Source organism: Ascaphus truei, chromosome 18, assembly GCF_040206685.1.
Source record: "Ascaphus truei isolate aAscTru1 chromosome 18, aAscTru1.hap1, whole genome shotgun sequence".
NCBI classification, from domain to species: domain Eukaryota; kingdom Metazoa; phylum Chordata; class Amphibia; order Anura; family Ascaphidae; genus Ascaphus; species Ascaphus truei.
In genome coordinates this window covers 22,775,478-22,793,216 of record NC_134500.1, presented here as the reverse complement: position 1 = coordinate 22,793,216, position 17,739 = coordinate 22,775,478, and the positions used below count along the sequence as shown (strand labels likewise).

Genomic DNA, 17,739 nt, shown 5'->3' with positions numbered 1-17,739 from the left:
AGTAGAGCGGAAGAAGGCGTGGGAGCGCAGTGGTGATGATGGTTGTCTGTGACGGGAGCAGCAGAGGTGAATGAGGGCGGGGCCACTCCCAGCGTTCCGACCCAGAAGTTGGTCACAATGTCCGGTGTCTGCCACCTGGAGGGACCCTCACCGCTCTACTGTTAGGGACTTTGGGGAGTTGAGATTGTTGGGGGGAACTGAGAGTGACTGTTGGGGGGGTGAGGCGGGGGGAAGGTTGAGAGAGACTGTTTTGGGTAGAAGGGGGGAGAGAGAGTGTCGGGGGGAGTTGAGATTTGGGGGATGGGAGAGTTGAGAGAGACTGGGGGTTGGGGAGAATGGGGCGAGACTGTAGGGGCTGTTGAGAGTGAATGTTGGGGGGGAGAGGGGTGTTCAAATAGACTGTTGGGGAGGAGGGGGTGTTGAGAGAGACTGCTGGGGGGAAGTGGTTGTTGAGAGAGACTGTTGGGGGAGGGGTGAGAGAGTGTCAGGAATCGGCGTTCTCCTCGCTTCCCACACAAAGCACTCCCTCTCCGCAGGGAGTCCCTGGACACACAAAACAATCCTGCCTTACCGGCCTCCACGGCTCCTCGCCCCTGCCGCCGTTGCGGGATCACTCCCCTCTGCGATTCCTCTACTCAGCGCCGGGCTCGTCCACGCCCTCCTACACGCACGCCAGCCTCAGACGTTATGTGCATGCATTCTCAGCTTACAGAGCACACGCCTAACAGAGCACGTTTAACCTCTGCTCCTGCAGTGAGGCGTCGCCCCCAAGCATCACACAGTTCAATGCAAAGCAATGATTACACTCAGCTGGGCTGTAACACCTCTCTCCTATCAGGGAGGACTCCTTGCAGTCCTCCAGGCCTGCCCCCTTTTCCCATTGGCCTGCCCAGATTTATTATGCCTGTGCTTCCCATCACTCGTCACTCGACATAGTTCTGTATGGAAGCATTTGACTATTCTCTCAGTGACTCCTCAGGTATTGACGCGGATTGGACGACTACCCCCTCTGGCTCTCGACTTTGGCTCTACTTGGATTTCGTGACTTCTGGCATCCCTGATCTTGGCAACGGCAATAACCACTCCTTCTCTACTACTGGTACCGGCAAGTATTGTCTTCACTACTATACCTGGCCTGGCAACAATAACACCACACTCCGGACACGCTCCCTTTGCTGCGGGTGCGTGTATCCCTACGTCCCACCTCAGCACAGGGGACGGGTCTGGTCTGCGGGCTGCACCGGCGTAATATTATGTCGAGCCCACAAGACGCAGACCAGACCGAACTACAGCAGTTTCTCTCTAATCTGCTTCAGCAAAACCAGGCCATGGCGGATCGAATTGTGGCACTTATACGCCAGGTCGCAGTACTCTCAGACAGGGTACCGACCGCGACCCCGCCAGATGTAAGCCCCCACTCCGCAAGCGCAGTTAGCAGCTCAGATGTAAGGATTCCTCCTCCCAAGCCTTAGGCTAAGGCCCCGCTCCCAGAGTCAGCGCACCCGCACTGCTGACAGGCGGTGCGCTGAGATACACAGACCGCGATATGCGGTCTGTAGGGAGCGGGAGCCGGAGCGGGAGGTGGGCGGGTGGTGGGCGGTTTGACAGGGAGGGGGGGCGTGGCTTGAGCGGAGGGACCCGCTACTCTCCCCCCCCCTCCCTCCACTGACTCGGGCTGGAGCTGGAGCTTCGGTAAGTATTAAACACACACACACGCAGGCACTCATACACACATACACACACACACACACACACACACACAGGCAGGCACTCACGCACTCATACACACACGCGCGCACACACACAGGCAGGCACTCACGCACTCATACACACACGCGCGCACACACACAGGCAGGCACTCACGCACTCATACACACACACACACACACACACACACACACACACACACACACACACACACACACACACACACACAGACAGAGGCAGGCACTCACGCACTCGGGCACACACATACACACACAGACAGGCACGCACACACACAGACACACAGACAGAGAAAGGCACTCACCTGCTTTCACTCCACACTCCTCCCCGCTCCCCGAAGCCTCTCCTCCTCCCGAAGCCTCCCCTCCCCATTGGCTCACAGCCACACACGTCACGCGTCAAAGCTAGAAAACACCATTCTCTGGTGTCTCCAGCGGCTGACGCGCGACAGCGTGTGATCAGCTGTGCCGCCAGTGGGGACCGGGACCGGCTCGCGAGGATTCCCCTGCTGGTGGGGAACTCGCTACATTGCCGCCCGCGCCAACGAGCGCAGCGGGACCGAGGCCTTATGCAGGTGAACCGCAAGATTGTAGGGGTTTCCTAAACCAGTGTGAGGTGCAGATTGAAATGGCCCCCCATCTCTACAATACTGATTGCAAGAAGGTAGCCTACATTTATAACCTCCTCACTGGCAGTGCCCTGGCTTGGGCTTCCCCGGTTTGGGAGCGACGTTCTGACCTTACCCAAGATTACCCAGCATTTAAGGCCGAGTTTCAACGGGTATTCGATTCCCCCGCTCGTCGGGAGATGGCATCTGTTTCTCTCCTCCAGATCACGCAGGGACGGCGAACGGTGACACAGTATGCTGTGGAATTCCGGACTCTAGCAGCCGAGACTAACTGAGGACAAGAGGCTCTCGTCTCCGTATTCTGGCAAGGCCTGGCAGATCCCATCAAGGACGAACTCTCTCGCCAATCCAGGCCGGATCAACTGGAGGTCCTGATTGATTTGGCCGACCGAGTGGATCAACGCATCCAGGTACGCCGCTCAGAGCGTCAGCGCGCTCGCTTCCATAACTTTCAATTTCCGTTTTCCAGTACTCTCAGCAGCACTCCTGCTCCCTCAAGTGCTACCACACCTCTTCGTCCTGCACTGGAGTTGCCAGAGCCAATGCAATTGGGGGTACAACTCATCTGCACACCGAGACGGCAGTTCCGCCACACCGGGGGATTGTGTTTCTACTGCGGATCCATGGAACATCGGGTTCGGGAGTGTCCATTGTGTCTGGGAAACAGGAACACCCAGTGAGTACAGAGGGGCTCTCTCTGGGTGTAATGTCTCCACGTCCCCTTCTTAAAGGTGAACTCCCTAAGAAACTTACATTTCCAGTCTTCCTTTCAGGCGATAAGTTCAAGACTTCTACGCTGCTTTCATTGACTCAGGAGCTGGAGGAAACTTCGTGGATCTAGAATTCGCCAGGGTTAACCGCATACCACTAGTGAGGAAGAAGGTTCCCATCGCACTCGTCGGTATCGATGGACGTCCTCTTACCCCGGCCCACATCTCCTTAGAGACGGTTCCCTTGCTTCTGTCTTCACATCTACACAAGGAGACCTTAGTTCTCTATGCCATTCATGCTCCTGGGATACCCATCACCCTTGGTCTCCCTTGGCTACAGCTTAACAATCCTCTCATTGACTGGACTTCCTCCGCTCCCATTTCCTGGAGGCCGAGATCAGGCGAGACTCATCAACTGCTGGCCTATACCTCTGTTCCCGAAGTTATTCTACCTTCCGTTTACAATCAATTCCGGGACGTTTTCAATACGGTACAGTCAGACCTCTTGCCGCCACACAGGACTTACGATTGTCCAATCGATCTAGTTCCTGGTTACTCCCTACCCAAGTCCAAGACCTACCCCTTGTCGTTACAAGAAACTCACGCTATGGATGAATATATCCAGGAGAATCTCAAGAAAGGCTTTATTCGTCACTCCAATTCCCCAGCAGGGGCTGGGTTTTTCTTCGTCAAGAAAAAGGATGGGTCGTTGAGGCCTTGCATCGACTACAGGGGTTTAAACCACATCACTATTAAAAATAGTTACCCCCTTCCCTTATTACCGAACTGTTCGATAAGTTACAGGGGGCCAAGATTTTTTCCAAGTTGGATCTACGTGGTGCCTATAACCTGGTGCGCATCAGGAAGGGGGATGAATGGAAGACGGCCTTCAACACGTGTAGTGGACACTACGAATATCTGGTAATGCCTTTCGGCTTATGTAATGCTCCCGCTGTCTTCCAGGATTTCATCAACGACGTCTTTCGTAAGGTACTCAATATTTTTGTTATTGTATACTTGGATGATATCCTGATTTTTTCCAAAGATCTCCAGGACCATATACGCCACACCTCCTACGTCCTTTCCCGTCTCCGTGAACACCATTTGTACGCCAAACTGGAGAAGTGCACCTTTCATACGACCTCTACTCTGTTCCTGGGGTATATCATTTCCGATGAGGGGTTTATGATGGACTCCGGTAAACTTCAAGCGGTCACTGAATGGTCAAGACCCAATTCTCTCAAGGCCATACAACGTTTTTTAGGCTTCGCTAATTATTATCGTAAGTTTATACGGAGTTTTTCCACCATTGTGGCACCTCTTACTGCGCTCACCAAAAAAGGAGCTGATCCTTCTGCTTGATCATCCGAGGCCATCTCCGCCTTTGAGACACTCAAGAAAGCCTTTATATCCGCACCTATTCTCCATCATCCCGACATTGAACTTCCCTTCGTCCTGGAGGTCGACGCTTCTGATTGCGGCGCTGGTGCCGTTCTGTCTCAGAGACCCACGTCCCAAGATAAATTACATCCCTGTGCATATTTTTCCAAGAAATTCTCGTCTGCCGAGAGGAACTATGACGTGGATAACAGGGAACTTCTGGCCGTGAAGATGGCTCTTCAAGAGTGGAGACACCTGCTGGAGGGGTCGAAAGAGCCGTTTACTATTCTCACGGACCACAAGAACCTTCTTTACATAGAGAACGCTCGACGCCTTGGTCCACGACAGGCTCGTTGGGCTCTTTTTTTTTCTCGATTCGATTTTCACCTGTCCTATATCCCCGGGACCAAGAACGTAAAGGCAAACGCACTCTCCCAAATACATTCTTCTGAAGAGAGGCCAGAGGAATCATTGGAGACTATCCTTCCACATGAGAGGATTCTCGCCACGTCTACTTTCAAGAATCTTGACAAGATTTTGCACTCCCAGAGACGCATTCCCAAGGACGTGGTCGTTCCCGACAACAAACTCTTTGTACCATCCAAATTTGTTCCAGAGGTCCTGTCTTGCGGTCACTCCTCTAAATCTGCAGGTCATCCAGGTTTTAAGAAGACTACTGATCTCATTAGTCGGAATTTCTGGTGGCCAAGGATGTCTCAAGATATTCTGGAGTTTACCCACGCATGCCCCACGTGCGCTCAAAGCAAGACTCCGTCAAAAGCCTCAGGGTTTTCTGTTACCCCTTCCAGTTCCCGACCGCCCCTGGTCCCACATTTCTATGGACTTCATTGTGGAGTTGCCCAGGTCCAGAGGAATGAACACTATCTTGGTGGTCGTGGACAGGTTCTCGAAGATGTCCCATTTCATTCCACTTAAAGGATTACCCACCTCCCCCGCCCTTGCTGATATCTTTACGGAGCAGATTTTCCGGATTCATGGGATCCCTTCGTCCATTGTTTCTGACAGAGGTTCTCAGTTCGTATCCAAATTTTGGAGAGCTTTCACGAAGAGATTGGGCATCTCTTCTTCCTTCTCTTCCGCCTATCATCCTCAGTCCAATGGACAAACGGAGAGAATCAATCAATCCCTGGAGAAGTACCTGAGATGTTTTATATCCGATTTCCAGGATGATTGGGCTCAACTCCTCTCTTGGGCAGAATATGCCGTCAATTCTGCAAAAACCGAGTCTACCCGGGAGTCTCCCTTCTTTATAAATTATGGGTTCCACCCTCCCTGTCTTCCCATCCCCAACGTTCCTTCTGGAGTACCAGCCATAGATGAACACATTTCTTCCCTCAAAACCACATGGTCCAGGATTCAGTCTACCCTTCTCAACTCCTCCCGCAGATCAAAACTACAGGCCGATCGTCGTCGTCGTTCGGCGCCCAGTTACAAACCAGGGGATTTGGTATGGCTCTCCTCTAGGAATATCCACCTCAAGGTACCATCTCCTAAACTGGCACCTAAGTTCCTGGGTCCCTTCCCTATTTGTGAACAAATCAATCCTGTGGCATTCCGGCTCCAACTACCACCCAGTATGAAGATTCCCAATGTCTTCCATGTGTCCCTCTTAAAACCATTTATCTCCAGTCAATTCTTTCCGGATCAGACTCGTAAACCGGATCCCATTACTGTACAAAATAACGAGGAATACGAAGTTCACTCTCTTTTGGATTCTCGCCTATCCAGGGGTCAGCTTCAGTTCTTGGTGCAGTGGAAGGGCTTTGGCCCTGAAGAAAGATCCTGGGTACCTTCAAAGGACATTCATGCCTCGGCCCTTCTTAAGTCCTTCAGGAAAAAGTTTCCAGAGAAACCGTTCTTGGACCGTCCTGAGGCCGTTCCTGAAGAGGGGGGTACTGTCAGGAATCGGCGTTCTCCTCGCTTCCCACACAAAGCACTCCCTCTCCGTAGGGAGTCCCTGGACACACAAAATAATAAGGCCTTACCGGCCTCCACGGCTCCTCGCCCCTGCCGCCGTCGCGGGATCACTCCCCTCGGCGATTCCCCTACTCAGCGCCGGGTGCGTCCACGCCCTCCTACATGCACGCCAGCCTCAGACATTATGTGCATGCATTCTCAGCTTACAGAGGACACGCCTAACAGAGCACATTTAACCTCTGCTTCTGCAGTGAGGCGTCGCCCCCAAGCATCACACAGTTCAATGCAAAGCAATGATTACACTCAGCTGGGCTGTAACACCTCTCTCCTATCAGGGAGGACTCCTTGCAGTCCTCCAGGCCTGCCCCCTTTCCCCATTGGCCTGCCCAGCTTTATTATGCCTGTGCTTCCCATCACTCATCGCTCGACATAGTTCTGTATGGAAGCATTTGACTATTCTCTCAGTGACTCCTCAGGTATTGATGCGGATTGGACGACTACCCCCTCTGGCTCTCGACTTTGGCTCTACTTGGACTTCGTTACTTCTGGCATCCCTGATCTTGGCAACGGCAATAACCACTCCTTCTCTACTACCGGTACCGGCAAGTATTGTCTTCACTACTATACCTGGCCTGGAAACAATAACACCACACTCCGGACACGCTCCCTTTGCTGCGAGTGCGTGTATCCCTACGTCCCACCTCAGCACAGGGGACGGGTCTGGTCTGCGGGTAGCACCGGCGTAACAGAGAGACTGGTGGGGTATGGGGGAGAGGGACTGTTGGGGAGGGAGGGGGGAGTTTAAAGAGACTTGGGGGGAGGGGAGAGTTGAAAGACTGTTGGGAGAGGGGAGGGAGAGACTGGTGGGGTATGGGGGAGAGGCAGTGGCGGGATTTAGCCAGTTCGCACCGGTTCGTGCGAACCTGTACCTAGAATTTCCCAAGTTCGCCGAACCGGTGCGAGAAGGGAGAGATCAGAGCTTCTGCTAGGGGTCTGGGCAGCTTGATCCATCCTGATTGGCTGCATTACACAGAAGCAGCTAATCAGGATGAGGTGCCAGGAGTCTGGGGGTAGGGTCAAAGAGTGGAGGAAAAGCATGGTGCAGAGAAAGGTGAGTCTGTGTCCTGCCTGTGTCCTGTCTACCTGTGTGTCCTGCCTGTGTCCTCTGTGTCCTGTGTGTCCTGCTTCTGCCTCTGTCCTGCTTGTGTCCTCCCATTGTCCTGTCTGTGTCCTGTGTGTATTTCTTCTGTTTTGAGTGTGTGTGTGTGTCTGACTGTCTAGTCGGGGTGAGAATAACAGGGAGGGGGATGAGAGGATGAAGGGATGGGGGGGTGACAAAGGATGAAGGGAGGGAGGAGGGTGAGAGGATGAAGGGAGAGTGTGAGAGAGGATATGGGGGTGAGAGAGGATATGGGGGAGTGAGAGAGGATGGAGGGAGGGGGGTGAGAGAGAACCAGTTGCTAAAATTTCTGAATCCCACTACTGGGAGAGGGAGTGTTGGGGAGGAAGGGCGAAGTTTAAAGAGACTGTTGGGGGAAGGGGAGAGTTGAAAGAGACTGCTGGGGGATAGAGGGGTGTTAAGTGAGACTGTTAGGGGGGAAAGGGGGTTGAGGGAGACTGTTGGGGGGAGGTGAAGAGAGAGACTTTTGGAGGAGGAAGAGAGAGACTGGTGGGGAGAGGGGGTAGAGCGAGAATGGTGGGTGAGGAGGGACAGAGAATGGCGGGAAAATGGGGTAGAGAGATAATGGTTGGGGGAGGATGGAAGAGAGACTGTGGAGGGAGGAAGGGTGGAGAGAGAATGTGGGGAAGGAGGAGGTAGAGGAGGGGGGACTGTGTGTGAGAGAAAGGGTGGGGGCAATGTGTGTGTGGGGGGGGGGGGAAGGGAATTTGCAGGGCTACTGAAGAGAGGATTGATCTCTCTTCCCCCCACCCCCCTCCCTCATTCAACAACCCTCGTCCCTTCAGGAAAAAATGGATTTAAGGGAGGGGGGGGGGGGGTGGGGGGCGCAGTTGGTAGTACTTGCCCCAGGCGCTAAAATACCTAGTTCCTGCTCTGTATATATGTATATATAGTACAGTGCACCTTTAAAACAAATCAATATGAGTCAATGAGAAATATTGGTTTACATCAATATTTTTCCAACATAGAAATGTATTTCCAAATAATTTGCATTGTCATGATGAAAATTAAAATAAAAAGGCACACTGCGGAGGCTAAATACTTTTGACTTCATCACTTCACATTTAAAGCTTAATAATCAGTTATTACCACCACTGACTGCTTCTCCAATGGGAATTGGTGAGCTCCTTATATAGTCTTGTTTTTGTAACGGATCAGGGAACTCACGCTCCCCAGCGTGTCCCCGTCACCTCTGTTCCCACAACTTCTAGCTCTCCCTCTTCCCTGCGTCCTCACTCTCTCCCTTTCCTTCCCTCGCGGCCGTTCCTCCGCGGCGCGGTTGGCATACCCTGGCGCGCGTTTGGGTCACGTGCGCGCCCCCCGCACTGTGTGTGCGCGTTCCCAGTCACTCGCTCCCCTCCGCGGCACCCGCATCCCTCGGCGTGCCTCTATTCCCCCAGCTTCTACATTACCTTGCTCCTCCACCTCTCCTTCCCTCTCGCCTTCGGTGCGTCCCTCGCGCCCTGTGACACGTGTGGTGCACGTGCGTAGCACTCTTACACAGGGAGCGCGCACTCGCTCCAGTTATCTGCCACCCCTAAACTCTAGCTCCGCCCCCTGTGGCTTACAAGCCATCTCTCTTGATTATTTACCTGTCTCCTCCCCTGCTCTCTCAGACCTATCCCTGCAAACTCTCACTCAAGCCTCTGCTCCTCCTCTCTTCCCTATTGGTTCTCCTTCCTTTATAACCCCACTCTGTCCTCTTACTCATTGCTCTGCAAAGCTTTCCTGTAGCTCCTGTGTGTGCAGTGTCTATGCCTAGCTCCCTTGTCTGTTTCAGCGCTGGTTCCTGTCCCTGCCCCTGTTTGGATTCCCTTGGCTTGAACTTGTGTACTGCTTTGGATTTGACTACTCTGCTTTCTCCTGCCCTTGAACCTTGGCTTACGGACTTCACTACGCTGCTCTCTCCAACCCTTGAACACTGGCTTACGGACATCACTATGCTGCTCTCTCCAATCCATGAACTCTGGCACATGGACATTACTCTCCGATCTCTGACACCCCAGACTCTGCAAGTATACGTTAACCCTTTCTTACCAGGCCCGGCAACGCATTACCACACTCCGGGCACACCCTCACTGCTGTGGGTGCGTGTTATACCCTTACCCACCTCAGTACTGGGGACTGGCCAGGTCTGCGGGCATACAGGCATTACATTTTTACAGGGGGGTATAGCCTTTACCCAACTCCTGATTCTGACCCAAAATGAATACCAGCTATTGGGTGAATAAAAGTCTTAGTAGATAACGTGGCTAAAGTTGCTAAACAACTGAGAAAAACATGAAGGTCTTAATTTTTACCAACTCAAGACCATTTACTAAAATTACTATTTGCTACTGGTGATTCAGTTCAATAGTAAAATAACGACCACATTTTATTGATTAACCCACTTCTGTAGATCCTTGCACTGTTATCAGAAAGGTCTGTAAGTAAATACTACCTAAATGTACTGGTTCTTTAAAATTTGGGTCTAAAGCATTAACAATTCTGCTACATTGGTGAGAAACTCGACCACAGCACACATAATCATTTAAAATGTGAAATATTGTGTTTCAGCCCTGGTGGATTTATGAAAACCCTCAATCCCAAGGTCGTCCACCTCTCAACCAAGCCAATACCCTCCTCTAGGAAACCCAAAGATTCCATCCCTTGGGATGTCTTCCCATAGTCCTGTAGTGGTAGACACCATAACCTTAAACTGGACATCACAACTATAAAAACAAACATATAAAACCTTCAGATGTGTAAGAAGGGTACATACAGTACATTGTATAGCCTGTATATATTTATTTATTGTGTAGGAATTTACCCCAAATGTATGAAAGATAAGACACCAAAATCAAAGACGTACACAAAATATTTTGTATAGGTGCTTGTTGGAAGTCTTGCTGCACTCTCTTTCTCCTGTACACCCCTTCCCCTTTGGAAAAATTCAATAAAATTATGTGTTAAAAAATGTGACACAGTATATAAAGAACTAGCTAAATACATTTCAGATGTACAGTAAGTACCCTGGCAGAAGCTAACAACAATTTTTTTTTTCTGCACAAAAGTATTTTCTAAAGTACTTAAGGAATGAAAGAGGAAAAAGGAAATGAGTGAGTTATAGAAGGATGTCCTACTGTTTAAAAGACTTCATATGTACTAACAGCTGGTGCCTGGTCAATGCACTTTGCTAAATGTAAAACATAGGGGCCTCCAAGTCTCTTGCCTCATTTGTCTGCCGGCTGCAGTTATTCTATCACACTGTGAAAGGTAACAAATGTTACCTGACATTACTCACAAGAGGCAATCTTACCTCCAGTGCTTTCTGCTGTAAACCTGTACCCTTCTGGAATAACTATACACACTGCTTTGCAATTTGCACCAAGTGGCTCCAGCGATGCAATATTAACCATTGTATCACTGTGACTTGTATCTACACAACCAGGTGACAATGTTCATTCGCCTTCTTCTCCCTCCACCTCAATATTACACCTCTATGAAGAGTTTATTGAGACTTTAACCCCTGGATAGCTGGAGAGGCCTGGAACATGTTGCTTGTCAATTTCACACCTGTCAACTCCCATGGTTCCCTTAATGTGAATGAGCTGTGAGGTGTCTTACAGCTCGGTAAGGTATCCTATGGCTTAGCATCGCTTAGTAAACATAACACTAAATTTCATAGAACATACTTCTGAACAGGATGAAGGGGCCCAAGTTGACATCTCATGGGTGCAACACTTAGTCAACAGGTTGTTATTTACTGGACTGAGTTTTTACAATGAATACAATTAAATATACAGATTTTCCCTGTGTGTGGATGACCTGTTTGTCTGTTGATGCACTTGAGGTTTTTGTTGGAGGCCCTTGGAAGTTTCATCATTCCAAACATCCAAATAGCAGATTTATAAAGCAATTGTTAGAAAATCCCAATAGCAGCCATTTTTAAGAAAGAGGTGACAAAAAAAAAATCAATATTTCTCAAAAATGTCAAAATGCTGCAGGATTTCCTAATTACATGTGGGATAAGGATATAAAAAGGACAGTAAAGGCAAAACATACCTTCTTTGACTAGCCATGTGGGAGAGCACCCTAAAAGAGCTAGAGATAGAGGGCAACCATACACCATGTTGTCATTTGGGCTGAAACAGTGGGGGCACCCCTGGCACTAACTATGGGGTTAGTGATATGCACCCTCACCAGCAAAAAAGTAACAGAGCACTGTATTATATCTAATGTTAATGTCAAAATGGATAGTACTGCAGGTACAATCCTTCAAGTGTTTGCTTTCGGGTGCTTTGTACGTACCAGTTGACAGCCTTCAAGCGAACTGACTAGTTGAGCATTTTGACAAGAGAGGATGGAACCGGCCAGGTTGAGCATGACACACACAGCAGAAAGCAGCATGAAGAAGGTTATCTGAAAATGAACCGGGAGGGATACATTGTTATTAAAAAGCAGATTAAGAATCATCAATTTATCACATTAAAAGCTTGAACCCATCCATTGTACGGCAATAAATAACTAGACAATTTCTTACGTTTTATTCTATTGCCTCTACTCACAATCGTGCTAGTTACAGTGCGTGTAATGAAGCCGTGTACGTTCGACTGCATTACACCTGCAATGTCCGTTAGACTGCATTACACCTGCAATGTCCGTTAGACTGCATTACACCTGCAATGTCCGTTAGACTGCATTACACCTGCAATGTCCGTTAGACTGCATTACACCTGCAGGCAGGGCCGCTTTATACATTAGGCCGACTAAGCACAGTGCCTAGGGCCTACGAACCTTTTAGGGCCTACGAACCTTTTAGGGCCTACAATATTTCACTTGAAAAAATACCTAAACAAAAATAAAATCACAAAATAAGAGAAAACAGCAAATGTTAATTTAAAATGCCTTCGAAGTATCGATACCTTTAAATATCGAAACAAAAGTATCGATGCCAAATATCGCTAGTATCGAAAGAAACAAGCAAACTATGAAATTAGCGTAAAATGAGTAAAAATATCGGACACACAGGCCTCTAGAAATAAAAGTGCCTAGGGCCTACGAAGGTCTTAAAATGGCCCTGCCTGCAGTGTCAGTTACGCTGCATTACACCTGCCGTGTCAGTTGAACAGTACAATTATTCGCAAGTGTAGAAACCCCTACATTTGCTATAATATAAGACTTTGAAATGTATTGCTAAAATTCTAATATTGTCAGAACGGCAAAAGAAGACATTTTTTTCAATGATAAGTGCTTTCTGAATTGTGGGTTACATGCTTAGCTCTTTGAACCTCCTAAACGTACATACATTAATGTAATGGATTGAAATCCTAAATTGCTGTTCAATATCAAGCAACAGCTGTGACCTGTGCATTCGGTTGTAATAATCTCACGCTATTTACCACTAGCCACATCTGCATATACAATGACTATACTATGTATTACTGTGCAATACATCTGTTTTTGTTTGATTTAATAGCAATATTCTGTAACATATTGTGAAACATAAAACATTTCATGTGGTACCAGTTTTCATATATACTATACCTTAAGTTTCCAAATGTCTCAATGTTGTCTCGACCAGCAAACTGGTCAAAAATGTTTTGCATTAGTCTAGTATAATATTACTTGTTTCCCCCTCACTTATTTATTCCAAGACAGGTTCTGTATCAAATGCGAAACTTGGCCAGGTGAAATCTAGGGTCTATTATACCATCTAGTGCTCTATTATACCCTCTAGTGCAGTGGTTTTCGCCAGGGGTTCCTAGGAACCTTTGGGTTCCCCGGGTATCACTAAAGGAGGGTTTTCTGCAATTTTCAGATCATTTAAAAATCGTATCAAATACAGAACAATGTACAATACATCTGATCTCAGATGTATTAGAGAGGGATGCGGTTCCTTACAGTTCATCTGATCTCAGACACACTATTAGAGAGGGCTGGGGCTCCTTACAATGCATCTGATCTCAGATGCGCTATTAGAGAGGGTTGGGGTTCCTTATAATGCATCAGATCTCAGACGTGCTATTAGAGAGGGTTAGGGGTTCCTTACAATGCATCTGATCTCAGATACGCTATTAGAGAGATTTGGGGTTCCTAACAATGCATCTGATCTCGGACACGCTATTAGAGAGGGTTGGGGTTCTTTACAATGCACCTGATCTCAGACGCGCTATTAGAGAGGGTTGGGGTTCTGCAGAATTTCACAATATAATTATAGGGTTCCTTAACCTAAAAAAGGTTTAAAACCACTGCTCTAGTGTCTGAACATATAGGCCCTTCCAACATTGAATGGGGTTATTATTCCTCAGGATGCTGTTATCATTCAGTCAAAACACCAATAGAAAAGAGTGTGTACAAGGCAAGAAACAAAGTGCATTGGTTCTTAACAACCCACCATGAACCATTACTGTACCTGCACTATTGTCCATGGAAAAAAATAATTGTACTGATCCTTTCACTTAAGCCATGGGATGCAGTGACTAATAGTTCTGCTTTAGCACTGTTTGTCTCCATGTAAGAGTTTGGTCATGGTTATCAAGCGCTCTATAGGAGTAATACATACTGTATCAAAGACATTAAATGTGAATTGTGCTGTCATTAACTGCTCAGCATCAATTTCATATTGCATTTCTACACTTCAATGTGCAGTATTAAGCTAATTTACATCAGCATTCTTTCACATCACAACAGTAAGTGCATCAACAGTAAGTTATTGTTCACCTTAATACTGTATTATAGTGGGTTGTGTATGGATGTTTGTATTTGTTGCTGCCCAAGTTTTACTTTGTCCTTGGGTAGTTTCAAAACCCACAAAGTGTAAGGTATCATTATCCCTGATGCTATAGTGATTAGCTCCATATATTGGAAGCTCTATTAATAGTTTAATACACATCGTCAATGTGTAAACTGCATCATCTTGATACATAGTCCCCATACATTTACTGATTCTCATACAGTAGAAGGATGAGAACTATTGCATTAGAGCAGGGGTGGCCAACCTTTCTTCCATGGTGTCAATAAATGGGCACAATTTTGGGGGGAGGACACTGTCCTACTGTCCCGCATCCTCCTTGCTCTCAAATCCCCCCTCCTCGTCTCTCAATCAATTCCCTGCCCTCCTCCTCTCTTAATTCTCCCCCCTCCCTCCTCTCTCAATTCCTCCCCTCCTCTCTCACTCGATTCCCCCTCTAAGAATTGTATCTTGGGGAGGTTGTGGGAGCCCTGGGGTCCCACGGTGGAGGGGAGCTAGGCATGGCTGATGAACGCGGGTGAATACGTGGTCATTGCGGGCCATTGGTTGGCCATCCCTGCCTTAGAGCTAACTAATTGTTATATGTATGCTTTTCTATTTTGGTTTTATTTGATGTACTTTTTTATTTTGGAAGGATTGCTCCTATTAATTCTGCAAATCTTGTTTCTAAGTAGGTAAGCAGTGGTCATTCGATGGAAAAGTAGTTGTTTATATGTGAGTGCAAGAGAGCAAAATCGTTCCAACCAATGCAGAAACGGATTTTTTGACATCAGGTTTAATCAAATAAGGTGGAAGTTTATGTTAGAAATGAAAGAATAGTTCAGAGGTATCCCACATACTGAATGTGCGTATGCCCCGACAAAAACAAATATTGATTCACAAACAGATCCTCGCGGTTGTCTAGCAAGCTGCAACACGTTGGCATTATTAACCTTTTCTTATTTTCTACTTATACATAGAATGGTTAGCTGCATATTTCGATGCAAAGTTCTCCTTATTCATTAGCCAGCATGCCTTTTTTAGGGGTCATTCTCAAAAAAAGGAAATTATTTGCAGGATGATTGCTGCTTTAAGTCTGGGGATTAATGCTAGCTACTAATTATTGTTAGCATGATTATATAATTATGAGACTCTAGATAATAAAAAGTTGGGGACCTTTTGGTTTAGAGCAGTAGTTCTGAACTCCAGTCCTCAAGAACCCCCAGTAGGTCTTAAGGTTCTAAGACACACAGGTGGTTCAATCGAAATTACTTAACCACTGATTGAGCCACCTGTGCTCCAGCAGGGATATCCTTAAAACCTGACATGTTGGGGCTTCTTGAAGACTTCTTGAAGAAGTTGGGAACCACTGGTTTAGAGCAGGGGTGCGCAAACTTGGGGGCACTGGATTTTTTTGGGGGGGGCGTGGCGGTCGCAGAGGCCCCGCGCTCTTCTTTGAGGCATTTAAATTAAATGCCGGGGGACTGCGCGAGGCCTCTGCAACATCAATTAACCGGGATTCAACCGGCTTCTGGATGTGTCGCAATGGCAACGCGGCGGAGGGGTCATGTGATGCGTCGCTATGGTAACGCGCGTCAAATGATGCCGCGGGGTCATGTGACGTCCCATAACCAGCGGCGTCATTTCACAGGAAAGTGGGGCGTGAACGCTCGGGCTGGCAGGCAGGGGGGCACAGCGTAGAAACTTTGCGCACCCCTGGTTTAGAGGATTGTGGATTGTCAGGACGTCAAATAACTGCAGCATGGAAATAATGCGGCTCCACAAGGCTTAGTCAATATGGCCCTGCAGGAACGCCAACAGAAATCATAGGGCCCGGGACAAATGAAAGGAGCAGTCCCCCTCCAAACGCATAGCCCACCCCCCCGAACCCAAAGCGCACTTACCACGAAAAAATATCTTTTAGCGCGCAACTTTTACTTAACTGTTTTCTTATTGTGATACAGAAAAAAACATTACAATGCAACCTGTTTATTTTTATCTTTTCAACAAAAGACATGTGGCTGCCTGCCTGGGTGACTGGGTGGGTGAATGACGGTGAATGATGCTGGGTGGGTGGGTGAATGATAGTGGGTGGGTGAATGACAGTTGACAGTGACTGGGAGACAGTGACCGGGTGACTGGGAGACAGTGACTGGGTAGGTGACTGGGAGACAGTGACTGGGTGGGTAACTGGGAAACAGTGACTAGGTGGGTGACTGGGAGACAGTGACTAGGTGGGTGACTGGGAGACAGTGACTGGGTGGGTGACTGGGAGACAGTGACTGGGTGGGTGACCGGGAGACAGTGACTGGGTGGGTGACTGGGAGACAGTGACTGGGTGGGTGACTGGGAGACAGTGACTGGGTGGGTGACTGGGAGACAGTGACTGGGTGGGTGACTGGGAGACAGTGACTGGGAGGGTGACTGGGAGACAGTGACTGGGTGGGTTACTGGGAGACAGTGACTGGGTGGGTGACAGTGACTAGGTGGGTGACAGTGACTGGGTGGGTGACAGTGACTGGGTGGGTGACAGTGACTGGGTGACTGGGAGACAGTGACTGGGTGGGTGACTGGGAGACAGTGACTGGGTGGGTGACTGGGAAACAGTGACTGGGTGGGTGACAGTGACTAGGCGGGTGACTGGGAGACAGTGCGCTCACTAACAGCAGCAGGCACCGGAAGTGCTGCACTGCTAGGCTGCGAGCGGTTGTGACGCGAGCCGGGTGCCGGGCGGGCGGAGAGCGAGCGGAGCCAGGGTTCCACTTCCGGGCGGGGGAGAGTGAGCGGAGCTGGGGTGCCGGGCGGGGTGAGGGGGTGCCGGGCGCCACGGCGGGGGGAGAGCGAGCCCTCCTAGCTAGACTTAGAATGGAGATTTTACATTTTTAGCATTGGTGGGTAGGGTTGCCAGATGCCTTTTCCAAAAATACTGGACACAATGGTAAAAGTTGCGACGCCTCCAATACATCTAAAAAAAAAAAAACACGCTCCCGAATACATATAAAATATAGCCCCACCACACCCATATATATTAAATATACCACTACCACCCCCATATATATTAAATATACCCCTACCACCCCCATATATATTAAATATACCCCTACCACCCCAATACATATCAAATACACTCCCACCACCCCAATACATATAAAATATACCCCCACCACCCCCATATGTATTAAATATACCCCCACCACCTTCGTATATATTAAATATACCCCCACCACCCCATACATATTAAATATACCCCCACCACCCCCATACATATAAAATATACTCCCACCACCCCCATATATATCAAATATACTCCCACCACCCCAATACATATCAAATATACTCCCACAACCCCAATACATATAAAATATACCCCCGCCACCCCATATATAAAATATACCCCACCACCCCCATATATATTGAATATACTCCTACCACCCCAATACATATTAAATATACCCCCACCATTGTC

The 17,739-nt window shown here is 48.5% G+C and overlaps 1 protein-coding gene across 1 annotated transcript in view; it reads right to left on the bottom strand.

The window, feature by feature from the left end:
- The window catches only part of ENTREP2 (endosomal transmembrane epsin interactor 2), a 526,354-nt gene that overhangs the window by 187,384 nt on the left and 321,231 nt on the right, over nt 1-17,739 (bottom strand). The window contains exon 3 of the mRNA XM_075575857.1: nt 11,852-11,962. Within this exon, the coding sequence (XP_075431972.1) occupies nt 11,852-11,962 (111 nt within the window). The remainder of the gene's footprint in view (nt 1-11,851; nt 11,963-17,739) is intronic.